This window comes from Telopea speciosissima, chromosome 3, assembly GCF_018873765.1.
Source record: "Telopea speciosissima isolate NSW1024214 ecotype Mountain lineage chromosome 3, Tspe_v1, whole genome shotgun sequence".
Classification (NCBI taxonomy): Eukaryota; Viridiplantae; Streptophyta; class Magnoliopsida; order Proteales; family Proteaceae; genus Telopea; species Telopea speciosissima.
The window spans coordinates 70,808,453-70,831,361 of NC_057918.1; the positions used below are offsets into that span (position 1 = coordinate 70,808,453).

General features: G+C 39.8%; 1 protein-coding gene and 1 long non-coding RNA gene across 2 annotated transcripts; one reads left to right on the forward strand and one right to left on the reverse strand.

The window, feature by feature from the left end:
* Window positions 1-8,242: 8,242 nt before the first annotated feature.
* On the forward strand, window positions 8,243-17,363 carry LOC122655518 (anaphase-promoting complex subunit 13). Its single transcript, XM_043849709.1, has 3 exons — window positions 8,243-8,354; window positions 8,489-8,542; window positions 17,038-17,363. The coding sequence occupies exons 1-3, from the start codon at window positions 8,279-8,281 to the stop codon at window positions 17,097-17,099; spliced, it is 192 nt and encodes a 63-aa protein (XP_043705644.1). The 5' UTR covers window positions 8,243-8,278; the 3' UTR covers window positions 17,100-17,363.
* On the reverse strand, window positions 14,411-22,884 carry LOC122655519. The gene is made up of 3 exons (XR_006331975.1): window positions 22,871-22,884; window positions 18,690-18,693; window positions 14,411-14,584 (listed from the first exon to the last, which is right to left on the reverse strand). It is a non-coding gene; the product is annotated as an uncharacterized LOC122655519 (long non-coding RNA).
* Between the last annotated feature and the right edge of the window lie 25 nt (window positions 22,885-22,909).

A 22,909-nucleotide genomic window follows, 5' to 3' on the forward strand; every position in this document is an offset into this window, starting at 1 on the left:
CAAGTGATGATGATACTGGTGGTGCTTATGGCTCATAAGAATCTTCCAGCTGAAACAGTGGCAGGATGTTACCAGGATAGAATTGGTGGATATAGGCTGTAGGGATATTGGTCCAAGAGAGGAAAAAGGCAAGGACCAGAGCAGAACTGCTTCAGGAGCTTTGCACCCCTCCCCCTCTCCCAATTTTTGGTTCAACCAGCCATGTTCAACACATACTTATTTGTGAAAGTCATGAAGATGTAATTTAATGCTTGTGGATCAGGAAATAATGAAAAAAAATAGATGTTTATGTTCTTGGCCATTGTTTGCCCTTTTTTCTTTCTACTTATCTTTGTCATTAAAATTTTTGCTGCATGAATGCTAGTTTTTTTGTCAACTTTCAAACAACTGTAGAAAATATTAGGGATATGGCAAAAAACAAGTAACACAATGGCTGTTACACTGGGACTGGTGCAGCATTCCAATCCTAAGCCACTCAATCAAGGCTTTTGAGATCACAATTCACACCCATCAGATGGGTCCAAGTTTCAGTCTAAAGCAAGTAATGGAAGTACCTTAAAAGTGAGACTTTGGAAGTGAACACAAGCAATGGAATTGTTTTCAAAATGAACCACAATATTTCATGAATGCAACTAGTTTCATCAGAGTGAAATGGTATTCTTTTCATTTTATGAAATTTTACACCCACTTATTAATCACTGCCCATGTCTGTTCAAGGCTCAATGATATTTGAAAAGTGGGTGTGGTGTTTCTATTGAAATGACCTACAACGTCTTTGTCATATGGAAAGAAAATCATGAGCTTGTGGAAGAAAAAAAACCCTAAAAATCACTAAGAGTTGTGACATTTATATGAAAGTGCATATAATCAAAACTTAGTTATACAAATCCAAAATCTGTCATACTGTAGGTTACTGAAAAGTCCATATGTTGAAAATTGTTCTGAGGAGTTTGGTGGACAATCTGGCTCTCCTCCCTCCATCTTCTGTTTAGTGTTTTAGAATTTGGTGAACAAAGAGATGAAAGAATAGATAGTTCATGAGTTGATAGTTCTCTACAGATGTGGGATTGAACTGATGTTTGAAGCATCAAACTGCTTAAGGACTCAAAGGAGGTTCAAGCCATTGTGTAAATGTTTTTCTTCTCTTTTCTGGTTGCAGTAGTCTTGGTGATGTCTGCGAGCTCCCCACGCCGAGAGTGTAGGGATTTTTTTCCCACTCCCACTTTATAGAACTAAGTCTTTCCTCTAGACATTTTCTCTATCCTCTTGATCTTGTGGGCAAAAAGCCGAAAAAAATAGAAAACATTTTAAACCTGTTTAAAACATGCTTGTCATTTTTTTAGTTAAAAATGACGTTTTAAAAAATGATTTTTTGATTTTTAAAATGATTTACTAAATATTATAGAAACTTATGACCCGCACATCCAATATTCTTACTTAATTAATAAGACATGAGTTGGTTCCACAATTTATATGGCTATATTACATTTTTTTGGTCTAGTATTTTTCAAAGGTGCGGAGGTTACAAACAGAAGTTGTAACCTTACTTTAAATGCCCTTCGATATTCAGTTTTCTTTCTTGGATTAAGGGGTATAAAGGTAATTTTATGTTAAATTGTTTTTCCTCTCTTGATGAAGACAAAAACTCATTGTCACTACTATTAGAAGTTTTTTTTTCTTGCTAGAGACCATAGTTAATAAATCTGCATATTATACGTGTATAATATGTGGATTTGAATGTTTAAATTGAAAAAACTATCGTATTGCATATAAAGTGTTAGAGTTGAATAATTGAATAAATATGTAAATATGAAGGGTGATGTATTATACACGTATAAAATGCGAATTACGTTTAGTTAAAAACAAAACTAAAATCTAAAACTAAACCCGTGCCCAACTCAAAAAATTATCCTCTCCAATTCCTTAAAGTGTGATAGTGCTAGGTAAAGATGTTGACACCTGGTAGCTGCCGCATCCAACCGTCCATATCAATGAGCTTGGATCGTTGGATACGACATCTGCCATGTGTCAACATCTCCACTAACTGTCACTGTCCCACTATAGGCATTGAAGAGGATAATAATCCGGATCTAGTACTGGGGGCGATAATTTTTCGAATAATCCTGCCCAACCCTTGTCCCTCGTGAAAATCCTGGTTCTCACTTCTGCTCCATCTTTTACCAAAAAAACAAAAAAAAACTTCTTCTCCGTCTCTTCTGCCGACGGCGAGTGGTTCTCCACTTCTTCTCCATTCTTTTACCGGCGGCGACTGTGGTTCTTCCGCTCTTCAGGCCGGCGATTGTTGCAGTTTCCCCTCCATTCTTGTAGCAGCCGATTGCAGCGGCGATTGATTCAGTCCAGGCATTTTCTAAAGGATCTATTCCAGATCACATCAGGAGGTAAGTAATTTACCTAGTTCAACACTCTATCGGGCTTATGGGTTATTCTTCCCCTAGCAAAGGGTGTGGTTTATATAATTGGACTCTGTGAACTGGAATTCATTTTGTGGAAAATTTGGTGTTGTGCGAAGTTATCAAGAGATGGGTCCAACCCATTCTGTGCAAATCAATAAATAACTATACAATCTGCAGACTCTTTTTAACTGTTAGGTGAATCTTAGATCTCACTTATTAGTTTGTGTGTACTTGGTATAGAGTGAATCTATTCCTGAGATCAGGAGGTTCTACTATATGATATTGATGAATCGGATCTAGTTTCACCTTTCCAAACAGATTCTCATCATCTATACATTGACTGGCTGCCTGGTGTTCTAGATAATAGATGTACGATTTAAAATCTGCTATCTGTATGTTAACAATTGAAACAAACTTCCTCATTTCTTCATCAATTTATTTGTTTATTACTTCATTATAACAAAGTCACATGATGAACTGGAATTCATTTTGAGTGGGAAATTGCATCAGAGTACGGTGAATGGTCTTATCCTTTCTCTGAAACTTGAACTGTATTTCTTTGGCTTGATCCTCAATGGTTTGATATTTTTTGTGAAGCTGTGGTCTTTTTTTAATGGTGATCAACACCACATATAATCTGGACATCATTTAAAGAAATGCAACCATCTCTTTTGGTTGTGTCACACCTTGGAGGTGTTATACTGTTAATGATTTTCACACTGTGGAGTTACTTCGAGAGTTAGCTTGGATTTTTCATTGAAAAGCATCATGACTTAGTCTGTTGGTCCACAAAAAAATGAAAGGAACTAGATGCTTACGGTTGATCAAATGAAAGAAATAGATAGATATGAATGAAAATTTGACTTTGCCTATCAATGGTTTGACTTTGGGGCCATCTCTAAATCCTTTCGATCATCCCTTTTGATTGGCCATTCTAAGCTCTGCAATGAAGATTGTAATGAATCTAGGTTTGTTGACCAATCAAACCATATATTATGCACATCAGTAAATGCTATTATTGTGTTTATTAGGTGTACATGCCTGTTGCATAGTGTGAATATATGCCCGTATTTTCGCTCCCGGATTTTTATAGAGCAACCGTATTAAACATATATTAAACACGTACCGTATCATTGCCGTACACGTTTTATTGTGCCGGATTTTTGAAAAGTATTATTATTGTATGGTCCGTTTAATTGCCGTATGTATGCGTACCCGTATTATTGCCGTTCTCGAACTTACTAACTATGTTAGAGACTACTATTAAAAGTTTGAGATGTTCATTCATTTGAATCCCATAAACTATAGTCTAAGGCGGTGTTTGGTATGCATTCTTGGAATGCATTCTAGACTAATAACACATTCTGACATGACAGAAGTATCGTTTGGTATGAATTCTCGTTCTCAGATCCCAGAATGCGTCAGAGAATGCGCTACATTCTGGAATGCGTCTTTTTAACCCATTCTACATTCTCATTCTTCACTCCTTTGGTCTCACATGATGGCTTGGAGCATTAAACCGATCTTTAACCCTCTCTTCCCGTTTAGAACAGAGGTGAGGGAACCAATAGTTGTTGTTCCATCAGTTCGGCGATTCCGTCTAATTGCAACAAGACTTCCGGTTCGGTGATTCTGTCTCATCGCAACAAGACTTCCGGTTCAGCGATGACATCTCGTCTCAACATGACTTCCGGTTCGGAGATGCCGCCTCCTCACAATAAGACTTCCGGTTCGGCGATGCCGTCTCATCGCAACAAGACTTCCGAGACGACATCTACCTTGTCGTTGCTCTTCCTTGGGTCTGTAATCCGCTACGACCACCTATTTCCCTGTGTTCCATCATTCCGGCCAGGCAACCACTAAAGTATGGTCGTGCAACTCCACCCTCTCTCTCTTACTTTCCCCTAGTTCCCCACTCTCCCTCCTTCTGTACTCGCTGTTTTCTGTAGCTAATTATGTGGAAGAGTAGTCCGGTACGCATGAAGCAATCGGAAACGTGTCTTTCTGTTTTGTGTTTTAGATTTTTAAAAAATTAGGAAAGAGTCGTTTGGATTTGTGAGAACCCAGATTGTCAAGTTCTACATTATTTTGCTTGGAACATTCTTCTTTACTTTCTTCATATTTTCATTATTTTGCATTTTGAGGTGAGATCGACGTCTGCAAGTGTTTCCCTCCCTGCCACCATGCGTTCGTACATGGATCTATACACATGGAAATAGATCCATGTGTATAGATATAAAGGGACTTTGCAGGACCTTTTAACAGGATCCAATACCTTTACAACTACTGAGCTTTAACTTGAGATATATTGTGATCCTTTGAGCTTTAAGGGTTTTAGAGAGAATCTTGCTTTAACTTGTACATCTTACTCTTTTAGAGGTATTATCCTGGAGCTCTCTACATTTAGAGATTGTTGTTGTTGTGTGTAAGCTGTGTTCTACCACACAAGTAAATTCACTAAGGTGATTGCGAGAAGTTTGGTAATTAGCAATTGGAAAACTATAAAGAAGGTTGGTAGTGAGCCATTTGGAAAACTACATTTTGTAAGGTTTGATTGCTACCGAGTAAAGCAATTGAGATAGTGAAAAGCCTTGAAGTGTGAGTATTTCCTTGGGAGTGGATGTAGGCGAAGTTGCCGAACCACTATAAATCTTTAATGTAGTTCTAGATTGGTAGGAGATCAACTAGAAGCCAATAACCAAGATCTGCTATGAACTAGGTAATTCGGCTAGGTCAGAATAGGTGAAAATTGTGAAATTACGGTTAGGATTTGATGTGTCCTATGGTTTGATGGTAAGTTTATGATAAGTTGATGTAGGGAAGTCTTCCAGTGAAGGTTACGTTAAGTTTTAATGGAGGGAAGTGTGCTGGAATGAATCGGCAGCAAGGTGCAGTTTAGGGTTTCGGGTTTTTGAAAAGAGGAAAAAATGAGTTTTTAGGGTTTATGATGGTCAAATGAGGAAACCACTTGGATCGAGTTTTCCTTAGTATGAGAGGAGAATTCGATCAAAGTTTGGTGTAATTTGGCTGGCTGGTTTGTTCTGGACAGAATTTGGGCCTTGGAAAAATTGAAAACAAAAAGGGGAAACTTAGGGTTTGGGTGCATGGAAGGTTAGAAGAAGATTGGTAAGCGTTAAGGATAATTCAAAATTACTTTAGTTGCAGAATTTCCTTGGCAGTAGCTTGCTTGATTGTAAAACTTGAATAAAAATCAAAACTTGAACTAAAACTTGAATGAGATCTTCAAAGAGCCACCCGGGCTTCACACTGCAAGGTGTCGATTGGATCAAACACCAATCCCACCAGTCTTGATCAAACACAAGACAAAAATCTTCAATGGAGAAGCAGAGCAGCAAAAAACTTTTCATTAATATCAAACTTCGTGTTCCATGTTTGCCCCCTTACGACCTTACATAAAAGACTCAAAAATAGACTCCTACACTAAAAAGAAAAGGCCTAACCCAATCCTTAACCTATTAAGTAACGTAAACTGACTAGGAAACTGAAATAGACTCAAAACAGAGTCCTAATCCGACCCCCACTAAACACTTAAAAGAAAACTACTAAAATCACTAAAATTGAACCATTGGTTTAACCGGTTCAATTTATGGACAAAAACACCAAAATAAAACTAAGTATGCAACTAAAACAACTAATCCCGTATGCAACCTAATTACCCATATTTTAGGCACATAAAAGTGGCCTATTACATAGAAACCCGATGGAATCAAAGGCCCAACATATATATAACCCAACCCTAGACTTATTACTAAGCAAAGAAGCCCAATTTGGTGATAAATCTGCATCAACTTTCCTGTTTCTCTTGCTTTCTATTCTCTCCTCACCTTACTTAGTTCTTGAGTGTATGGTCAAACTTTTATTAGCTTCTGCATTTCAATTGTTAGAAGAGATTGTACCCTTTAGTCTTTGCTTGAGTTTTTCAAATCACCCCCCTCTTGTGTTGCCAATCGATCCCACAAATGATGCCTTTAGTGGTTCAACTTGGTGCTACAACGAATTGTGGTTGTTGATTAACATTAGAAGATATTTAACAAACAATGGGTAATCAGAGACCACCAGGGGATGACCTCCAAGAAGAAAAAGATTTTTACCAAAACACTAAATACCACCGACTTCCAAATGATGGCCAAACCTCACTGGGAAAAAAAAAGAAAAGGAAAAACTGAATAGCTTCACTAAAATTACCTCAACATCTTAAAGAGATTTTTTTTTACAGAATATTATCAATGATTAAAAATTAACAATATTTTCCTTACTTCCGAAATGATCAAAATACTGTAGTACTGAGAACTTTACCTCTGCCTGTTTGCCTTCATCAGTACAAATATTAAACTGCATTGTACTGATGCAAACCCATCAGAATTTCATTTAAATTTTTCTTATGTGGAGGAACATGTTTTGGCTTCCATCAAAAGAAGAAAAGTGGTTATCCTATGCATTGGATGCTCCTGCATCAAGTTGTTAATGTTGTTCAAAGTGAAGATCTTGGTTAGCCCAGAATTTAGGTCAATGGACTCGGTGCAACCCTCAAGGTGAGTTTGGAATCTTCCATGTGGCCAAAAGGGCTTTGATGCAATATAGGCTGATGAGTCGATATTGAAAAGATTCCCCCAAACTATGCTCTTCAGCAAAACTATCTTATAGGCAGTCCATAGTGGCCACATCAAGTTTCCACGTGACTGAAATATGGAATTCATCTAGACGAGGTATTTAGAAAACCATTTTTATATACAGCTTGGAACATTTAATGGGATTTTGTGATTCTTGTGATCTCTCAATAGTCACAACAGTTTCTGATACAGTGATTGTAGATTCAAAAGGATGTACACTTGAGATTTTGTGATCATTAATTGTTTTCCCATGAAACCTTTAGGTTGCGTTTGGTTGCTTCCAGAGAAAACAAGAATAAAAGGAGGAAAAAAATCTCAAAAACTATTGATGTTTGGTTGCCTTGAGTAAAGAAAAGAAAATGAGAGGTGGCAGTCACCCACTGTTTTATTACTGACTGCTTTCATCTTTTCCCTTGATTTTCTCTTCCCTGTGTTTGCAGTAATTGGTTTCTAAGTTCTTGTTTTTTTTTAACGAACTTTCCTTTCAAAAGGCAATGAACAGGCTTGGTGAGCAAGTTTTTTGTCCCAGCCCTGTGTGAGAAAGCAACCATGCCCAGCTTTAGTAGACTGTCTTTGGGTTTGCAAAAAGTATTAGACTTTTATAGGTCTTTCCAACTCTTTGCCCCTAAACCTAAACAATCTTCTCTCTGACCTACAATTCTGACGAGAATGATCATTTGATGAAGTCGTAGTTAACTATACAGGTTCTCTCTCTCTTGCTCGCACATTTGATTGTTGGAAGAAGTTTATAATGTTATGTTTTATCCAATCTTGTGTCATTTTTACCAGCTAGACATTGTCTTGTATCATCATCAATGGTGCAACTTAACTTCATGGCAAAACCAGGAGAGTGCATGAGAAATTAACAAAATAATTAAGAGACGAGGTTAAGGCTGTGCTATTTATCCCTCGAGGCATGAGAGCTACATGAGGAATTGATACAGAGGTTCAAAATCGAGTGTATATAACATTTTGAATTATTTGTGTCTGGACCACACCAAATGTTTTGGGTTATTGGTTATTAAAACTCTAATATTTGGAGATTGTTGTATATCACTAGATGGTCATAATCCTAATGGTTTAATTCTGCTCAAGCTTGCAAGCACTACCTTAAGTGGGAGTAGTATTTTTTACCTTTACTTTATTAAATCTTTTTGGTTTTGATGATGATCAAATCATTTATTTTTCCTTTTTCAGTTATATATCCGTGAAAATTGAATATTTACTTAGAATATGGCGGAGCTAAGCCTGGGACCACTAATAGATATTGTGGATGAAGAATGGATGAGAGACACACTTCCGGATGATGGTATTCTGCTGCATTACATCTTTATGATTATTTATTGGCTTGCCAAATCTTTAGTTTTTTGTTTTGCCCTTTTAACTGCTGCTAGCTTCTATTGTTCTTGAAGGACATTTAATAAGTATGTACATATGTTGCAGATCTTTTATTACCACCAGTAATGGAGGCCCGGACTGACGATACCGAAGACACGAGTATGTCTCTAAACATTCCCCTACCGGATTCAATCAATAAGATTGGACAACATAGTTGTATTTTCTTGAATGCGTTTTTTGATAGTATTCTGTACTGCTTCATTGCCTCTTTAATTATCTTTCCTTTCCCTATAAATCTCCGAAAGTGAGGATTTGGTGATGCAGAATTGATGCAGTTGCATTAGCCTGGCTGGACCGGCATGACCCACTTTGGAAGCCCAAACCAAGGACTGGTCCTAAACCGGTTTTCTGGTCTGGCAAGGGCTGTTAGTTTAGTTAGGATGCAATATTTGTTTTATTTCATGAGTAGATGACGTAGGAGCTTATTAGGTAGTTTCCTTTTCTTAGATATGGTCTATTTTAGTAGTTTCCATTTTGGGTTGTTTCTATTACAGTTAGGTTTCTATTCCTATGTAAGGCTATTATCTATTTATTCATTGTAATCGTAGGAGAGTAACAGATTTGAAGATTTGATTAATGAAAGTTGTTTGTGAAGCTCTGCGAGAGTGTGTGTGTGTGAACGTGAGTTCCCTCTTCCCTTTCCCCTCCTTTCTTCTAATTCTTCTACTGTTCTCTATGTGAAGTCCACCATAGCAGACCTCCCCCCCTGGTTCTGCATTATTTGGTATCAGAGCCAAAGGATCCATCTCCTTTTCCATCACCCTCTCTCTTTCTCTTCCCTATTCTCTGATTTCTCTCTTTTCGTTACTGTTCTGCTATACGACCAGCAGCAGACAGCAGTGAAAAAAAAAAACACCCTTCGTTCCTACCCTCTTAGCAAAACTCAACCCACCTTCCCTTTCTTCCTCGCTGCAACAGAAAAAATAAATAAATAAATAAAAAAAAATTCTCCCATCTCCTTCAACTCCATCGAAAACCAACCGCAGAAACCCACCCCTGCGATTCCCACCACCAAACCCCAGTACCCCTTCTCTGTAACCCTTCCTCTTTCTTTCTGCCTTCCATCGACCCCCTTCCACCGCTTTCGGTTCCGCCAGTAACAACCAGAACCAAAGAAGGAAAAGAAAACAAAATAAAAAAAGAGAGGAGCGAGAAGAGAGCCAGAAAAGAAGCGTACCTGGTTGCGCCTGGATTCTCGCCTCTACTCCCACCCGGTTTCCCTCCGTGTTTCTCCATCGCTAGTCCTCCTCACATCGCCATTAGCAGCGCATTCCTTGCGGTCTCCATCTCTGGTTCGAGAGAACCAGATTCCCAGTTGAACACGGTAACTTGTCTCATCCCGTGATATCACAGCAACCCCAACCCGCAACAAACCCCATTGCCCTTTTTCCCTCTGAGAGTTCAATCGACCCCTTCTAGGGTTCGTCCTAGTAAAAAAAAAAAAGAGAGAGAGAGAGAACAGAGCAAATAGAGCGAGAGTCACAAGAAGAAACAGAGTATCGAAGCAGAAGAAGAAAGAAATTTACATACCTGGTTTGAAGCTGCCGCTGCCTCCTTCCGTCGAAGTCACCGTCCTTTGCTGAAGTCCAAGTGTGAGTCAAACTCCTCCAACCGCTGTTCGATTCTCCTTGTCGAAGTCGAAGTTGCAGTCGAACTCCCCAAGCTTCAGCGGTTCAGCCATTATTCCTGTAGGCATCCTCTCTGGTTCGACAAAGAAATTGAGGAATCCAAAGTTTCAAACACCCATCGTTTTGGTAACCCCACCCCACGATCCCTCTTTTGTCCTTTCCTTCTTTAATTTTACGTTGTTCCTAAACTGCCCCTCCCATTTGCTTTATCCCCTTCTGTCCTATTTTCTAACGTGTTTCCAAATTTGCCCTTTACCTTATACGTGTTTCTCCATCACCTTGTGTGTTACTTGCAATTTTCCATAATTACAGTTCTGCCATTAGTGTCATAAAATCTCCCTTTTATTTACTGTTTTGCCATTCAACCTCTGTCTTTTGAGTGTTCTCTTGCCTTAGCATTGTTGGACTTGTGTGTTCATCAAACCCAGTTCGGTCCGGTTCAATCCTGTTTTACTTTGTATTGAACTTTTATACATTTTAGTTTAATATCATCACATGCGATATAAACTTTTTGAGCAGTATGTGTCCGTAAGTTTTACTTAAAATGGTAGTCATGACTAGGGTTTGGGTTGGGCACCCTTATCATATGGTCGTCGCATTGGGTATGCCTAGACATGTGATGTCAGGGTACGAATGCGAGTACTCACATGTTTGATGTGTGTATTGGTGAAGAATCTACTTTGTCGATTCCCTCATGTATTACTGCCAGATGTAGGAAGGGATAGACATGTGTGACCGACACCCTTTGCCTGAGGGAACCCTGTCACTGCAAAGTGTGATCGCATTCTTTGGTTCATTAATGACTGAGACTCAAGTGAGTCAAAGCCGGTGTTCTGGGAATGCGTGAACACTTTGTGAGTGAAGGAGTTACTCAACATGGTCACCACTGCTCGATTGCGGAACACCAAGATTGAGACTGTCTGTGTATGGTCGGATCGGAATTTGGATCCAGTGTCGTTTTGGAAATGGTTTTGCAAAAATCTATTTTACATAAAATAATAGATTATATATGATTATTTGAACAAAGTGTTTTATCGAGTTTTGTGGGACCCGATGTACAATTTTAGGGTTAACCATGGTCGCCCATGGTGTCCCTACAGGAACCCTAATAGGGTTTGGTGTGACAAACCAATGCCCATTCCAATCATCTCTAGTCTATCACATAGAAAGAGGGATCCATCCCATACCCGAATGCGCAACGGAAACAAATTGATTCAGGTTTCTTTCGCATCCCATGAATATTTAATAATTAATAACAGAAGGAATCAATAAAGAATTGCTAACCTGGTGAGCCTCAAGTGTTGCTCCTCCAATAGACAATGGTTCTTCCTCCAATGAGCGCTCAAAGTAAACAGATCTGAACCTCCAATGGTGCTACCAAGGTTCTTCAAGCCAATCCCAGATGCTCTCCAATTCTTCAACACAGATCTAGGGTTTCTCAAACCCTAACTCTCAATTGCAGTAGAGAGAAAATAGAAGAAGAAGAAGAGAGATCACAAGAGGGAGAGAGAGAGAGACCAAAACGCAGGAGAGAGAGGGCCAGGTAGAAAATGTGGAGCACTGCCTCCCCCTCTGCGTTTTGGTCCTATTTATAATGCCAGGGTTTTAATTAAAACCCTGGATGGATTATTTTAATCCCTGTGAGAGTCTGACTCTCTCTCTCTTTGTTTAGCAGTTCTGTTTAAACTCAAAGTGCTTCTAATTGGTGAAGAAGCAGAATCTAATAGGGAAAGTATTAATTAGTTACTTTATTTAAATTTATGGATAATTACAATTAGCATCAAATCCATTAATTAAATAAAGAACCAATTATTTTAGCAAATTCCAAATAACTCCCTACATAATAATAAATCATCATGTACAACCCCCCCACTAATCAACACCATCATTATGGAATCTAGACTAAGCTGAAAAATTCTGAACCCAAAGCTGCTTCAAATATAGTGATGTTCTTTTCTGTACTCAAATTGTATAACATGTGTTATATACTGAATGTAGACGACCATCAGGTTCAGTTCAGCTTGTCAAAGGCACAGCATTTTCCAGACCCAAAATTTTTAAACCAGAATTAGAATGGTTTGAAAAGGAGAAAAAAGAAGGTCCTGTTGTAACAAGTCTGGCTGATTGAACTAAGCTGGAAAATTCTGAACCCAAAGCTGCTTCAAATATAAAACAAAGTACAATTGGTCAACCCAAAATTTGGAAAAGAAGGGAAAAAAAAAAAAAAATCCAATCCGGTTGGATATTTCACCCCCCTCCCTCCCAGGGATCCAAGAGGCTCACATAGAAGCCAAACATGATTTACCAGAGCCATACCTAACAAGTAACAACCCAAGGCTGTCACCAATTGAGTCCCAATGAACCACCTATTACATCTTCTTTCTCTAGCCAGCACTTGATGAGACCAACCCCATGCCTGCATCACCTCTGTAATTCCACATACATCATCTGTTGTCTTCTGTCCTAGTCCCCATCTGCATTGTAATTTTCACTAGACAGCAATTACTAGAATCAAACCATCACAGATGTCTCAGCCATAAACCCGACCTCCCCATCTAATTGAAGATATTCGGGTGTAAACATACACCCATGCATTCTCCTTTTCCATTTTACAGAGCATCAGGTCAGAGTTCTGCTTGGACCACAGCTTACACTAGCACCCACCTAAAAGAACTGGAGGAATTTTTTCTGCATTAACCTGATTTTCTGCCAAGTTGGGGTACCCTAGGGACAACCCTGGAGTTTCCTAAATTAGGGTTCTCGAACTTATATTATTATTGGTTTGCCATGGTGAACCACTATGATCCCATGGACCGTAGTTTAACCTACAAGCATAACCATGGTAACCAACAGTGAACTTCACTAGCAGTTAAATTCTTATAAGGCTGAAACAGATGCCAAATTGGACACTCTCGCCACCACTATTAATTCCATTCGGACAATGATGGAATCTATGCAAGCTTCGATTGATTGATTGGTGGCTTCTGAGAAAGGAAAGAGTCTCATGCTATCTGTGGATTCTTCCAATTACACCCCACCACCACCACCACCACCACTACCATCATATGGGGATGGACAATATGAATGCGTGGACAAAGCAGCAAAGTTGGACGTCCTTGATTTTTATGGGGACCACGACCCGGAGCAATATCTTGACTGGGTTCATAGCTTGGAAATTTTCTTTAGATGGTACAATTTACCAGAGGCCAGGAAACTGATATTTGCAGAGGGTAAGTTGAAAGGCACGGCCCGAGTTTGGTGGATCAAACACCAACAACAGAACCGTACTCGAGGTCTTGGCCAAGTTACTACATGGGCTGAGATGCGCACTGCAATAGACCGAAGATTCCAGCCGGCTGATTACAAGTAGCGTGTACACCTCAAATTTGTGCAATTGAGACATGAAAGTTTGTCCGTGGAGGAGTACGTGGCCAAGTTCTATTACTTAGCCACTCGATCTGAGTTTGAATGGGACGAGGAAGTCTTAGTGGTGCAGTTCCGCAATGGCTTACATCCACAAATCAGTGCCGCAGTTGCCGCCAGTAGACTACCTACTATGGAGGAAGCAGTTCAGGTGGCCTATCAGGTTGAGGAAAATTTGAGGAAACCTTAAAATTGAAGAAATTTTACTGGCACATATTCTAGAGGTGATAGCTTTCGTCCACAACAGTCTTCTTTTCAGGAGAAGTCAGCTTCAGTTAACAAACCACAGACTAGTGGTTCCTCTGTGGCACCTACACGACCGGTTCGTCCTTACTCCCCACCTCGGTGAGGTTCAGACAGACCTTATTCTCCACCTTGACGTGGATATGACAGAAATTCGGTAATGCCGAAAGCAGCTATTCAGTGCTTCACGTGCAAGGGGTATGGCCATATAACTGCTCAGTGCCCTAACCGTTTGGTAGCCCACATTGACAAGGACAATTTTATACCATTTGATCCAAAGAAGCAACGGCCCACAGGGACAGTCAATCTAGTGGCTGAACATGAGCGTGAGCCTAGTGAGGTTGATGATGATGATAGTGATGGCGAGCGTCAGTATTGCTATATTATTCGCCCCCTCTTGGCAACATAGAAAGTTTCTAATGAGGAAGATAAAGATTGGCGACGTACCAAGGTGTGATGCAATGACAAACTATGTGATATGGTGATTGATTCAGGCAGTTGCACCAACGTTGTCGCTGAAGATGTTGTTCGCAAGTTGGGTTTAAAGACGGAACCTCATCCGAACCCCTACAAGGTTGCATGGGTGAACAACACAAACCTCAAGGTTAATGAAAGGTGTTTGCTCACATATTCTATTGGTGGACTGATTGATCAAGTGCAGTGTGATGTCCTCCCTTTGAAGGTCTGTCACATTCTTTTGGGACGCCCATGGTTGTATGACAAGAAAGCCAAGCACTATGGTTATGAGAATACATATTCCTTTCAGCATGGTGGACTTGAGATGAAATTCCTCCTAGCTAAGGATCTTCCACCTATCAAACTCAAGAAGACAGTTGGTACATTTCTCCTATGGCGAGTTGACTCAGACAGTATTCTTGGACCCCATAGAGGAGGAGAGCTGATGCAGTTGCCTTAGCCTGGTTGGACCGGCATGACCCACTTTGGAAGTCCAAACCAAGGACTGGTCCTAAACCGGTTTTCTGTTCTGGCAAGGGCTAGTAGTTTAGTTAGGATGCAATATTTGTTTTATTTCATGAGTAGATTACGTAGGAGCTTATTAGGTAGTTTCCTTTTCTTAGATATGGTCTATTTTAGTAGTTTCCATTTTGGGTTGTTTCTATTATAGTTGGGTTTCTATTCCTATGCAAGGCTATTCTCTATTTATTCATTGTAATCGTAGGAGAGTAACAGATTTGAAGATTTGATTAATGAAAGTTGTTTGTGAAGCTCTGTGAGAGTGTGTGTGTGTGAACGTGAGTTCCCTCTTCCCTTTCCCCTCCTTTCTTCTAATTCTTCTACTGTTCTCTCTGTGAAGCCCACCATAGCAGACCTCCCCCCCCCCCCCCCCTGGTTCTGCATGAAGAATTGAAGTTCATAAGCTTCCCACAATTTTCCTGTTTAAGAATTCTGTTCTACTTTACCTCTGTGGTGAAGCAGTGCTCTTCCTTGTGGTGAATCAAGGAATCGATTGGTGTTGAAGCCAGTCAAATCTTTGCGGTGAGAAGCCCAGGTTCTGCTCTCTTATCTCTTTGATTTCTTCTTGAAGAATATCAAAGTTGTTCCTGTTCTAGCCTGCAGTTGAGATTTAAGTTCTGTTACTGCGATAGAGAATTCCTAGTCACATCAAGTTTGCAAGAAATCTAGGTAACAAAGGTCTGATCTTTATTCTACCACCAGTGACCGGTCTACTCAATCGGTTGGTATTCTGATTTGATTTCTGAGTAAAAGATTGGATCTTGCTGCTTTATTCCATATTTCCTAATTGAAGTTGGAGTTCCTATTTCTGTTGAGATTCGAAGGTCAGATTTTTACTGCTCTGTTACTTCTGATTTTATAACTAAGGTTAATCTGGTTGTGCTCATATTGCTTTCAATATCTGTTCATACAAAGTCCTATTGATTGACTACTTTTGAGATTTCCTAGTGGTAATAGGAATAAGCCACGCAAGCAGATCAAGCCATTGGGTCTTGCTGAAATTTTCAGCATAGTTTCTGACCATCCATATTTGTCCTTGACCAGGATTACAGGGTGTTCTGAGTTTTGGACTTTCTGTTGAATTCTCCTAAATCTGGTTCAGAGTTGTTCTGTTTCGATCCTGTTTCTGCTGGTGTCTGATCTTAGGTATCAGGACCGCATCATTTGGCTAATGGTTTAGATAATCCTCACTTTTGGTAAATCAGATTTTTGAATATCTGTTGCTGACAATAATTTAGATGAACTTTACAATATTATTCTAAATTAATAGTTGTGCTCACCTTTCACAATGAGATTTCTACTAAAATCTTAGCTGTCAGCCTTTTTAACGGTAGAAGCTGTGACAAAACAAATTTGTTTTCCTCTTTGAAAGACTACATTTAGCAGCAGTAATCGTCATTCAAGGGAAGGAAAATTTTTATGTTCTAGAAAAGGAATTTGTAAGAAGGGGAAGTGGAGCGTTGATTTCCTAGAGCAATTTATTACTCCTTTTTCAAATAATCAGCACAGCCTGAAATGTTGTTTTTTTTTCTCCTTTTTAAATATATTTTCATTATCGAACTATGGTGAATGTTCTGCAGAAAGGAGAGGGGAATTATATCTTTGGATGAATGTCCCTAGCATTGGCTTCCTGATGAGTTTTACAGTCACCTAAGGATTGGGTTTCAGAAACCAGCAATAACCCTGAATCACAGACAGAAAATTCAGATTGAAGGAGAATTGGCAAGCGATCATCGCGCTTCCATTAGGCGTTATTAATAACAATCAATCAACAGATTGGATGCAAATAATACGCTGGTTGAAGGTGGCTTTCAACTAGATTGACAACCCTTCAAACTTTGAATGAAATCTGATTGTTGGATCAAAAGTTCTTGAACAGTCTCATCAGAATTAAATAACTAAAGTTTCAGCAAGATCTTATTTAAATTACAACAGATCCGAGAACCTGATCTGGCCCAAAACCTGGTCGAAGCTGATGTAGATAAATCATCTAGAGGGTTTATCTTATTGGAAATAAGCCTTGGGTTGGGTTATGTAGGTGTTGGGCCTTTGATCTCATGGGTTTTCTTTGTAATGGGTACTTTAATAGGCCTAAAATATGGGTAGAAAGTAGGATAACAGGATTTACTTCATTAGTTTAGTTAGAGTCTTGTTTTGAGTCCGTTTCTTTCATTATTTTAGTTTCCTAGTCAGTTTAGTCAAGGATTACACCTTTGCCCATTTTCTGTTGCACTTAAGTGACTAAATGTAACAAATCTTTTTATATCTCTGTGTTTTTCTATTTTTATTTGTTAATACTTTTAGCTGGTTTGTTTTATTGATCAGATCAAGAAACTAAGCCAATCGATGGAGATTCATGGCATGATCTTGCTTTATGCACACAATAATGTTTTCTGGCTTTACAAGGGGTATGACTCAATGTTCATTAAGGTCTTTGATTTCTAAAAAGTCATTCTCTCTTGGCTGGTCTAATTTTCATCATTCCTGTTTTCAGACTCCCCTGAATCTGGTTGAAGCTCAATGGTTGTCAATATAGAAATCAGAACAAGAATCAAATACCAGAAATGTTTCCTAAATTGACTGGTTGATGTTCAGAGACATGTCCCTAAATGAAGGAGAAATGCCCCAAATGTGTGGAACTTGGGTTTCCTGTTATATGACTTATTTATTGTAACTTTGATGGCCATCAAGTATTGGTAATTATTTTTACTGTATTTCCAAGTATTAACATCATAAATATTAAAACGCATTACGCAAAAATGCATTTCTGAGCAAAGTTAGTACGTACAACAATGGGAAAAAAAATGGTGAGATATGTTCAGGTATGATTGGCTTTGGAAGGAAAAAATCTGGTTGAAGATTGGCAGGAAAATGTCCTACACAACTCCACTTGAGATAAGTATGTCTTAGTAGGCTGCCATTTTGAACCACAGGGAGATCTGATGTGGTACTGTTGGATATATACCCATTGGATTAGCCCCAAGTCAATATTATGGGATCCTATATTAGCCACATGTGATATTGGAGTTCTACTTTGGATACTATCCTATCTCAGTTCTTAACCTTTGTCAAACTTTTGCTCTAGTATTTTCAGCCAAAGAACTAAGTTGTTAAAGTTGAATTTCAACCAACTTTTAGTGCTTGACATTTCCATCTTGAAATGTGCATTGGGGCTGAAACTTATCAGATGAAAAATGGTGATGGAATGCTCACAAGATAAGTACTGATTTTGCTTCCATTCAATAGAAATTTTTTCTCACACGGTTAGCCTCAAAAAGTGACATGGTGATTCACCTATCTAATGTTTGTTTTTCAACTATTACTTATTCCTAAGATGGAAAAAAGAAGTTTCTACAGAGACAGTGAGGAAGATTTTCCCGCGCGAACATTGTTTCAGACTCAGTCATTTTGATCATTGTGTATGTTTCAGGATGAAGTACTATTCGTCAAGTGTAACACTTATTGTTAGAGGTGGTAGACTTTGTCTGAAACAATGTCCAGTGAATGACTTAAAGAAATGTAGAATACCCCATATGCGTTTGTTGGAGGTAGTTTAATGTGTCCTTAGATCTGTGCAAGACTTAGTGTTGCCTTCACAGTGGGAGCATTGGAAAGATTCTAGTAAAACTGTTTCTTCCACTTTGGAAGTAAAAGACGTAACATGCTATGTGGTTGTCTCTCAGGCATTGTGGTCAAAGCATTTTGTCACAGATTTAAGGCTCTGTTTGTTTCGGTGTAAAATTTTACCTGGAAAATTTCACTTCAAAAAAATTGACATGTAAAATTTTACATGTTGAAAAAGTGTTCAAATGTTTGTTTTTTGATAATGATAATTTAGATTTTCTATCCATAGAGCAAGTAAAGAAGTAGACCAAAACAAAAATAGTACTTGATTTGGATATGGATCATAGAATCACCAAAAACTTGATCCAATAAAACAAACTTATGTTTATAGGAAATCCTATGATATCCGCCACATCACTTCACATAGAACTAGAAGCGTCACGTGCGCAACGACTTTCTCTGATAGGCTCGCTTCGCTTTTCAAGCGGAGCTCGTTGCCTCCCCGCCCTAGCACCGCGTTCCACTTGTGATCCTGGATGCAGTGGAGGATTTTGATAAATGCGCCTGAATGTTCCCCCCTCCCCCCTCGAGAAAGAGAACCCAAGGAGATCGACACCAAGCATGCGAAGAAAGCCCCAACTCTAAACCTTTGTTGGGTGCTAAAAACCTTTAATTTTCTTCGCTACTTTGCCCTGATCGTAGACCACAATATTGAGAAGCTAATATGGATCTTTTGTGACAATACTGCAACGGTTTGCTTCTCTAACAACACGTTCTCAATGAATCGACACATTGAGATAAAGTACTTCGTTGTTAAAGAAGTTCTTCAAATTTGTCGAATAGCAATGGAACATATTAGTATTGAGGAAATTGTTGGGTTTTTCACAAAAATGCCGAAAAAGTATTTGTGAATCATGTGGGTTGTATGGACTATGTAAATCATTAAGTGTCTAATGTTTGTTAAGATATTGTTGCGTACAGTTGATGAATCTGACTTTAGGTTTTCTTGTCATTTATTTGGTTTACGCAGAGAAGGAGATTTGGGAGTCCAAGTCTTTTACCAACACGCTTCCTTGAGTGAAACGACTGAACTAATCTTTGAGAGACTCGCCGGATTGCTATCGGATTGTCATCAAGCTGACCAAAGATCGGCGACGAGTCTTGCTTCTCATGAAGTGATGGGTAAAGGCTTCACCTAACTCACAAAAGCTGGTGTTGTCTTCTTGGTAATACGGGTGAACCAAATTAATGTGGAGCCTTCCAACAGTGTAGTGAATGCTCTTGCTAAAATGGCATCCACAGCGCCTCTTAAAGCCATCAAAGCCTCAAACCTATTTGAAAACTCCTGTGGATCTGTCAAACCATTGTAGGGTTTAATAACAGGCATCCTGACCAAGAATATGACACCTAGATGGAGGACCAGAAGTCAAGTTGAGGATCCTCTAATGACTCCTGAAGTGCCAGAGCGACAAGGGCCTCCTGAGTTTTAGCCGTTCTTAGGAGAAATAGGGAATTTGGCTAGAGTTATCCAGCAACAAACAGGACAAGCTGGACAAGTGTGTCAAATCTGTTCTAGTCCAGGACATGTAGCACTTGACTGCTACAACAGGTTGAATCTTGCCTATCAAGGCCGCCAACCATCCAAGCAGCTTGCTACTTACAATGCTGATTCTTCTGTGTGGTATCCAGACTGCAACTAATCATATTACCAACGATCGCTCCAACTTGAACATGCAATCTGATTATTTTGGCACCGATCGGGTTATGGTCGGCGATGGTACAGGTTTGGAAATTTTACATACTGGTTTCCATCAGTTACCAAATTCTTTAATGCTGCATAATGTTTTACATGTTCCTAACATAGCAAAAAATCTCTTATCCTTTTCTCAATTTTCTAAGGGTAACAACTGTGTTTTTGAATTTTATCCATCTTGCTTTCGTGTTAAGGACCTGACAACAAGGAAAATCTTCCTCAACGGGCCAACCAGTAGTGGCTTGTATCCTGTTCGGCTACCTCACAATTGTTCTCCTTCTTCATCGGCTTCTCCATCAGTTCCTCATGCTTTCATTGGTGAATGTGTTTCTTCTGTCGTATGGCATCACCGCCTTGGTCATCCAGCATCTCCAATACTCTGCAGTGTTCTCCGTCATCATCAGTTGCCTTGCACTACTAGTTATTCTAATAATGTCTGCTCTTCTTGTCAGTGTGGGAAGAGTAAATGATTACCATTTTTTAATTCTAAGTTTGTAAGCACTAGGCCTTTAAACTTGCTTTTTATGGACGTTTGGGGCCCCGCCCCAGTTGTTTCTGCTTATGGATTTCGTTATACTTGCTTATTGTTGATTATTTTTCCAAGTATACCTGGTTGTTTCCTTTATTCACTAAAGATGAAGTTTTTCCAACATTCCTTGACTTCACTAAACTGGTTGAAAATCAATTGGATGCATGCATAAAGAATGTGCAAACTGATGGTGGTACTAAGTTTGTAAATTCCAACCTTAGATCATTTTTTCAATCTAAAGGAATTTTACACCAAATTGCTTGTCCTCACACTCCTCAACAGGTTGGCCAGGTTGAGCGAAAACATCGACATGTTGTAGAGACAGGGCCGTCTCTTCTTGCACATGCTAGTGCCTCCATGGAACTTTTGGTCGATGCATTTCAAACAGCGGTATTTCAGTTCAACAGGCTTCCGTCCCATACCACTAATATGAGAAGTCCTTATGAGCTCTTGTTTCACCGTGCACTAGACTATAGTTTTCAGTGGGTATTTGGGTGTGCTTGTTACCCCTACTTGCGCTCTTATCAGCCTAATAAATTGGAATTTCGCAGTGCTCAGTGCATATTTATTGGTTATAGCATCCATCACCATGGCTATCGGTGCTACAATCCGGCAAATGGCAAGGTTTATACCTCCCGCCATGTGATTTTTGATGAACAATTATTTCCATTTGCTAAGCATCAAGCACCATTCCAGCCTCCATCTACAACCACATCCAGGGTACAACTTGGGTATGCACCTAGTCTTACACCAGTGCAAGCACCCCTAGTGCCTATGGCTCCACCTGTACCACCATCTCCACCTATACAGCCATCTCCCGCCTTGCCGTCTACGATTGTACAGCCAGTCATATCCATGCCGGCCCCACTGGAGCCTCCAGCCCCCACCCCAATGGTGTGCCTTGTCGACAGCTGCCCCTGTGCAACATCACATGGTAACCCAATCTAGGGATGGCACACGTAAACCATGGGTTCTATGTGCCACTCGGTACCCCCTCCTCACGGCTTTACAAGTGGAATTGCTAACATAACCGAGTTGTTTTACTGATGCCAATAAACCCCTGATTGGTGCAAGGCAATGTCAGAGGAATTTGCTGCTCTTCTTAGTAATGGCACGTGGTCTCTCGTACCACGTAAACCCCATCACAATGTATTCGGCTATAAATGGGTATACCGTGTTAAGCAAAAACCTGATGGATCTATGGATCGCTTCAAGGCACAGTTCGTAGCAAAGGGGTACCATCAACAGGTCGGTATTGACTATGAGGACACATTCAGTCCAGTGGTAAAACCCACTACTGTGCTAACGGTTTTATCCATAACTGTCACGCCCCTATTCCAGACAAGGAATATAATATCATATAAAGGGTGACTAGGACGACGCGTGTCATCCTACTAAACCGCCCGGATCACTGACACAGTGTCCCAACGCACAGTCATAACCAATATTAACACAATATAATATTAGAATGCAGAAAAGAGGAATATTACATTCCAAGGATCAGTAGTATTGCGGAAGCGTATAAATCGAATAGTTACAAGATGTTCAAAGCTAGATGATAAATACAGTAATTAGTTACATTTCCAATGACCATCTAATAACTATCAAAAATGGTATTACAGTAAGTATTTCACCATAGGCCTTAGCCTCAAAAGTAATCAAAAAGGGATCGAGTCCCGAATATCCTCACGGCCCGTAGGCACAATCATCGCAAGGACACCCGTCGCCATGTTCCTCAAACACGGCCTCTGGTTCCTCCTCACCGATCTCATCGTATCCCGAGGGCTGAACTCCAAGTCCCGCGAGATATCCGTCACCTGCATCATAATCTAAAAAAAGTGTGCGCACGAGGGGGTTAGCTCCACTGAGCCAGTGAGGGGATGGGGATGCACAAACACGCAATTCACATAGTCCAATGATGCATGCACATGTTAAGTCCATTTTTTCACCTAACAAACAACTAAGTCAATGGCATATGCTACTGTGACAACTCGGGAGACACTGTGGGTCACTTAACTTATCGCCACAATGAAACCTCAATTGTCACGTGGGACCTACGCCGATCGAAGCCTCCAAGACCACTCAGTGGCAGACCCCTGATAACCAATACTACCATGACTGGCCTCTCCCACCTCCACAGAATCCGGTGTACTGATTACCCAACACCTAAACCCCTGTTGGTAAGGGTCGTAGCATAAGGGTGTGAAATCCTAGCCACAATATACTACATGCAAGTCCTATCGTCCCGAGAGGTAATCCGGGCGCATCAACTTTTCATCTGGTTTAGTGCCCGGTTACCAGCACGGCACGACAGCGCATACGATTCAACATGACATTCAACAAAATTTCTT

Coding starts and splice junctions, on each gene's coding strand:
- LOC122655518 (XM_043849709.1), top strand. CDS start 8,279: ATGGCGGAGCTAAGCCTGGGACCACTAATAGATATTGTGGATGAAGAA. Junction 8,355..8,488: donor AGACACACTTCCGGATGATG/GTATTCTGCTGC, acceptor CATATGTTGCAG/ATCTTTTATTACCACCAGTA. Junction 8,543..17,037: donor TGACGATACCGAAGACACGA/GTATGTCTCTAA, acceptor TTTATTGATCAG/ATCAAGAAACTAAGCCAATC.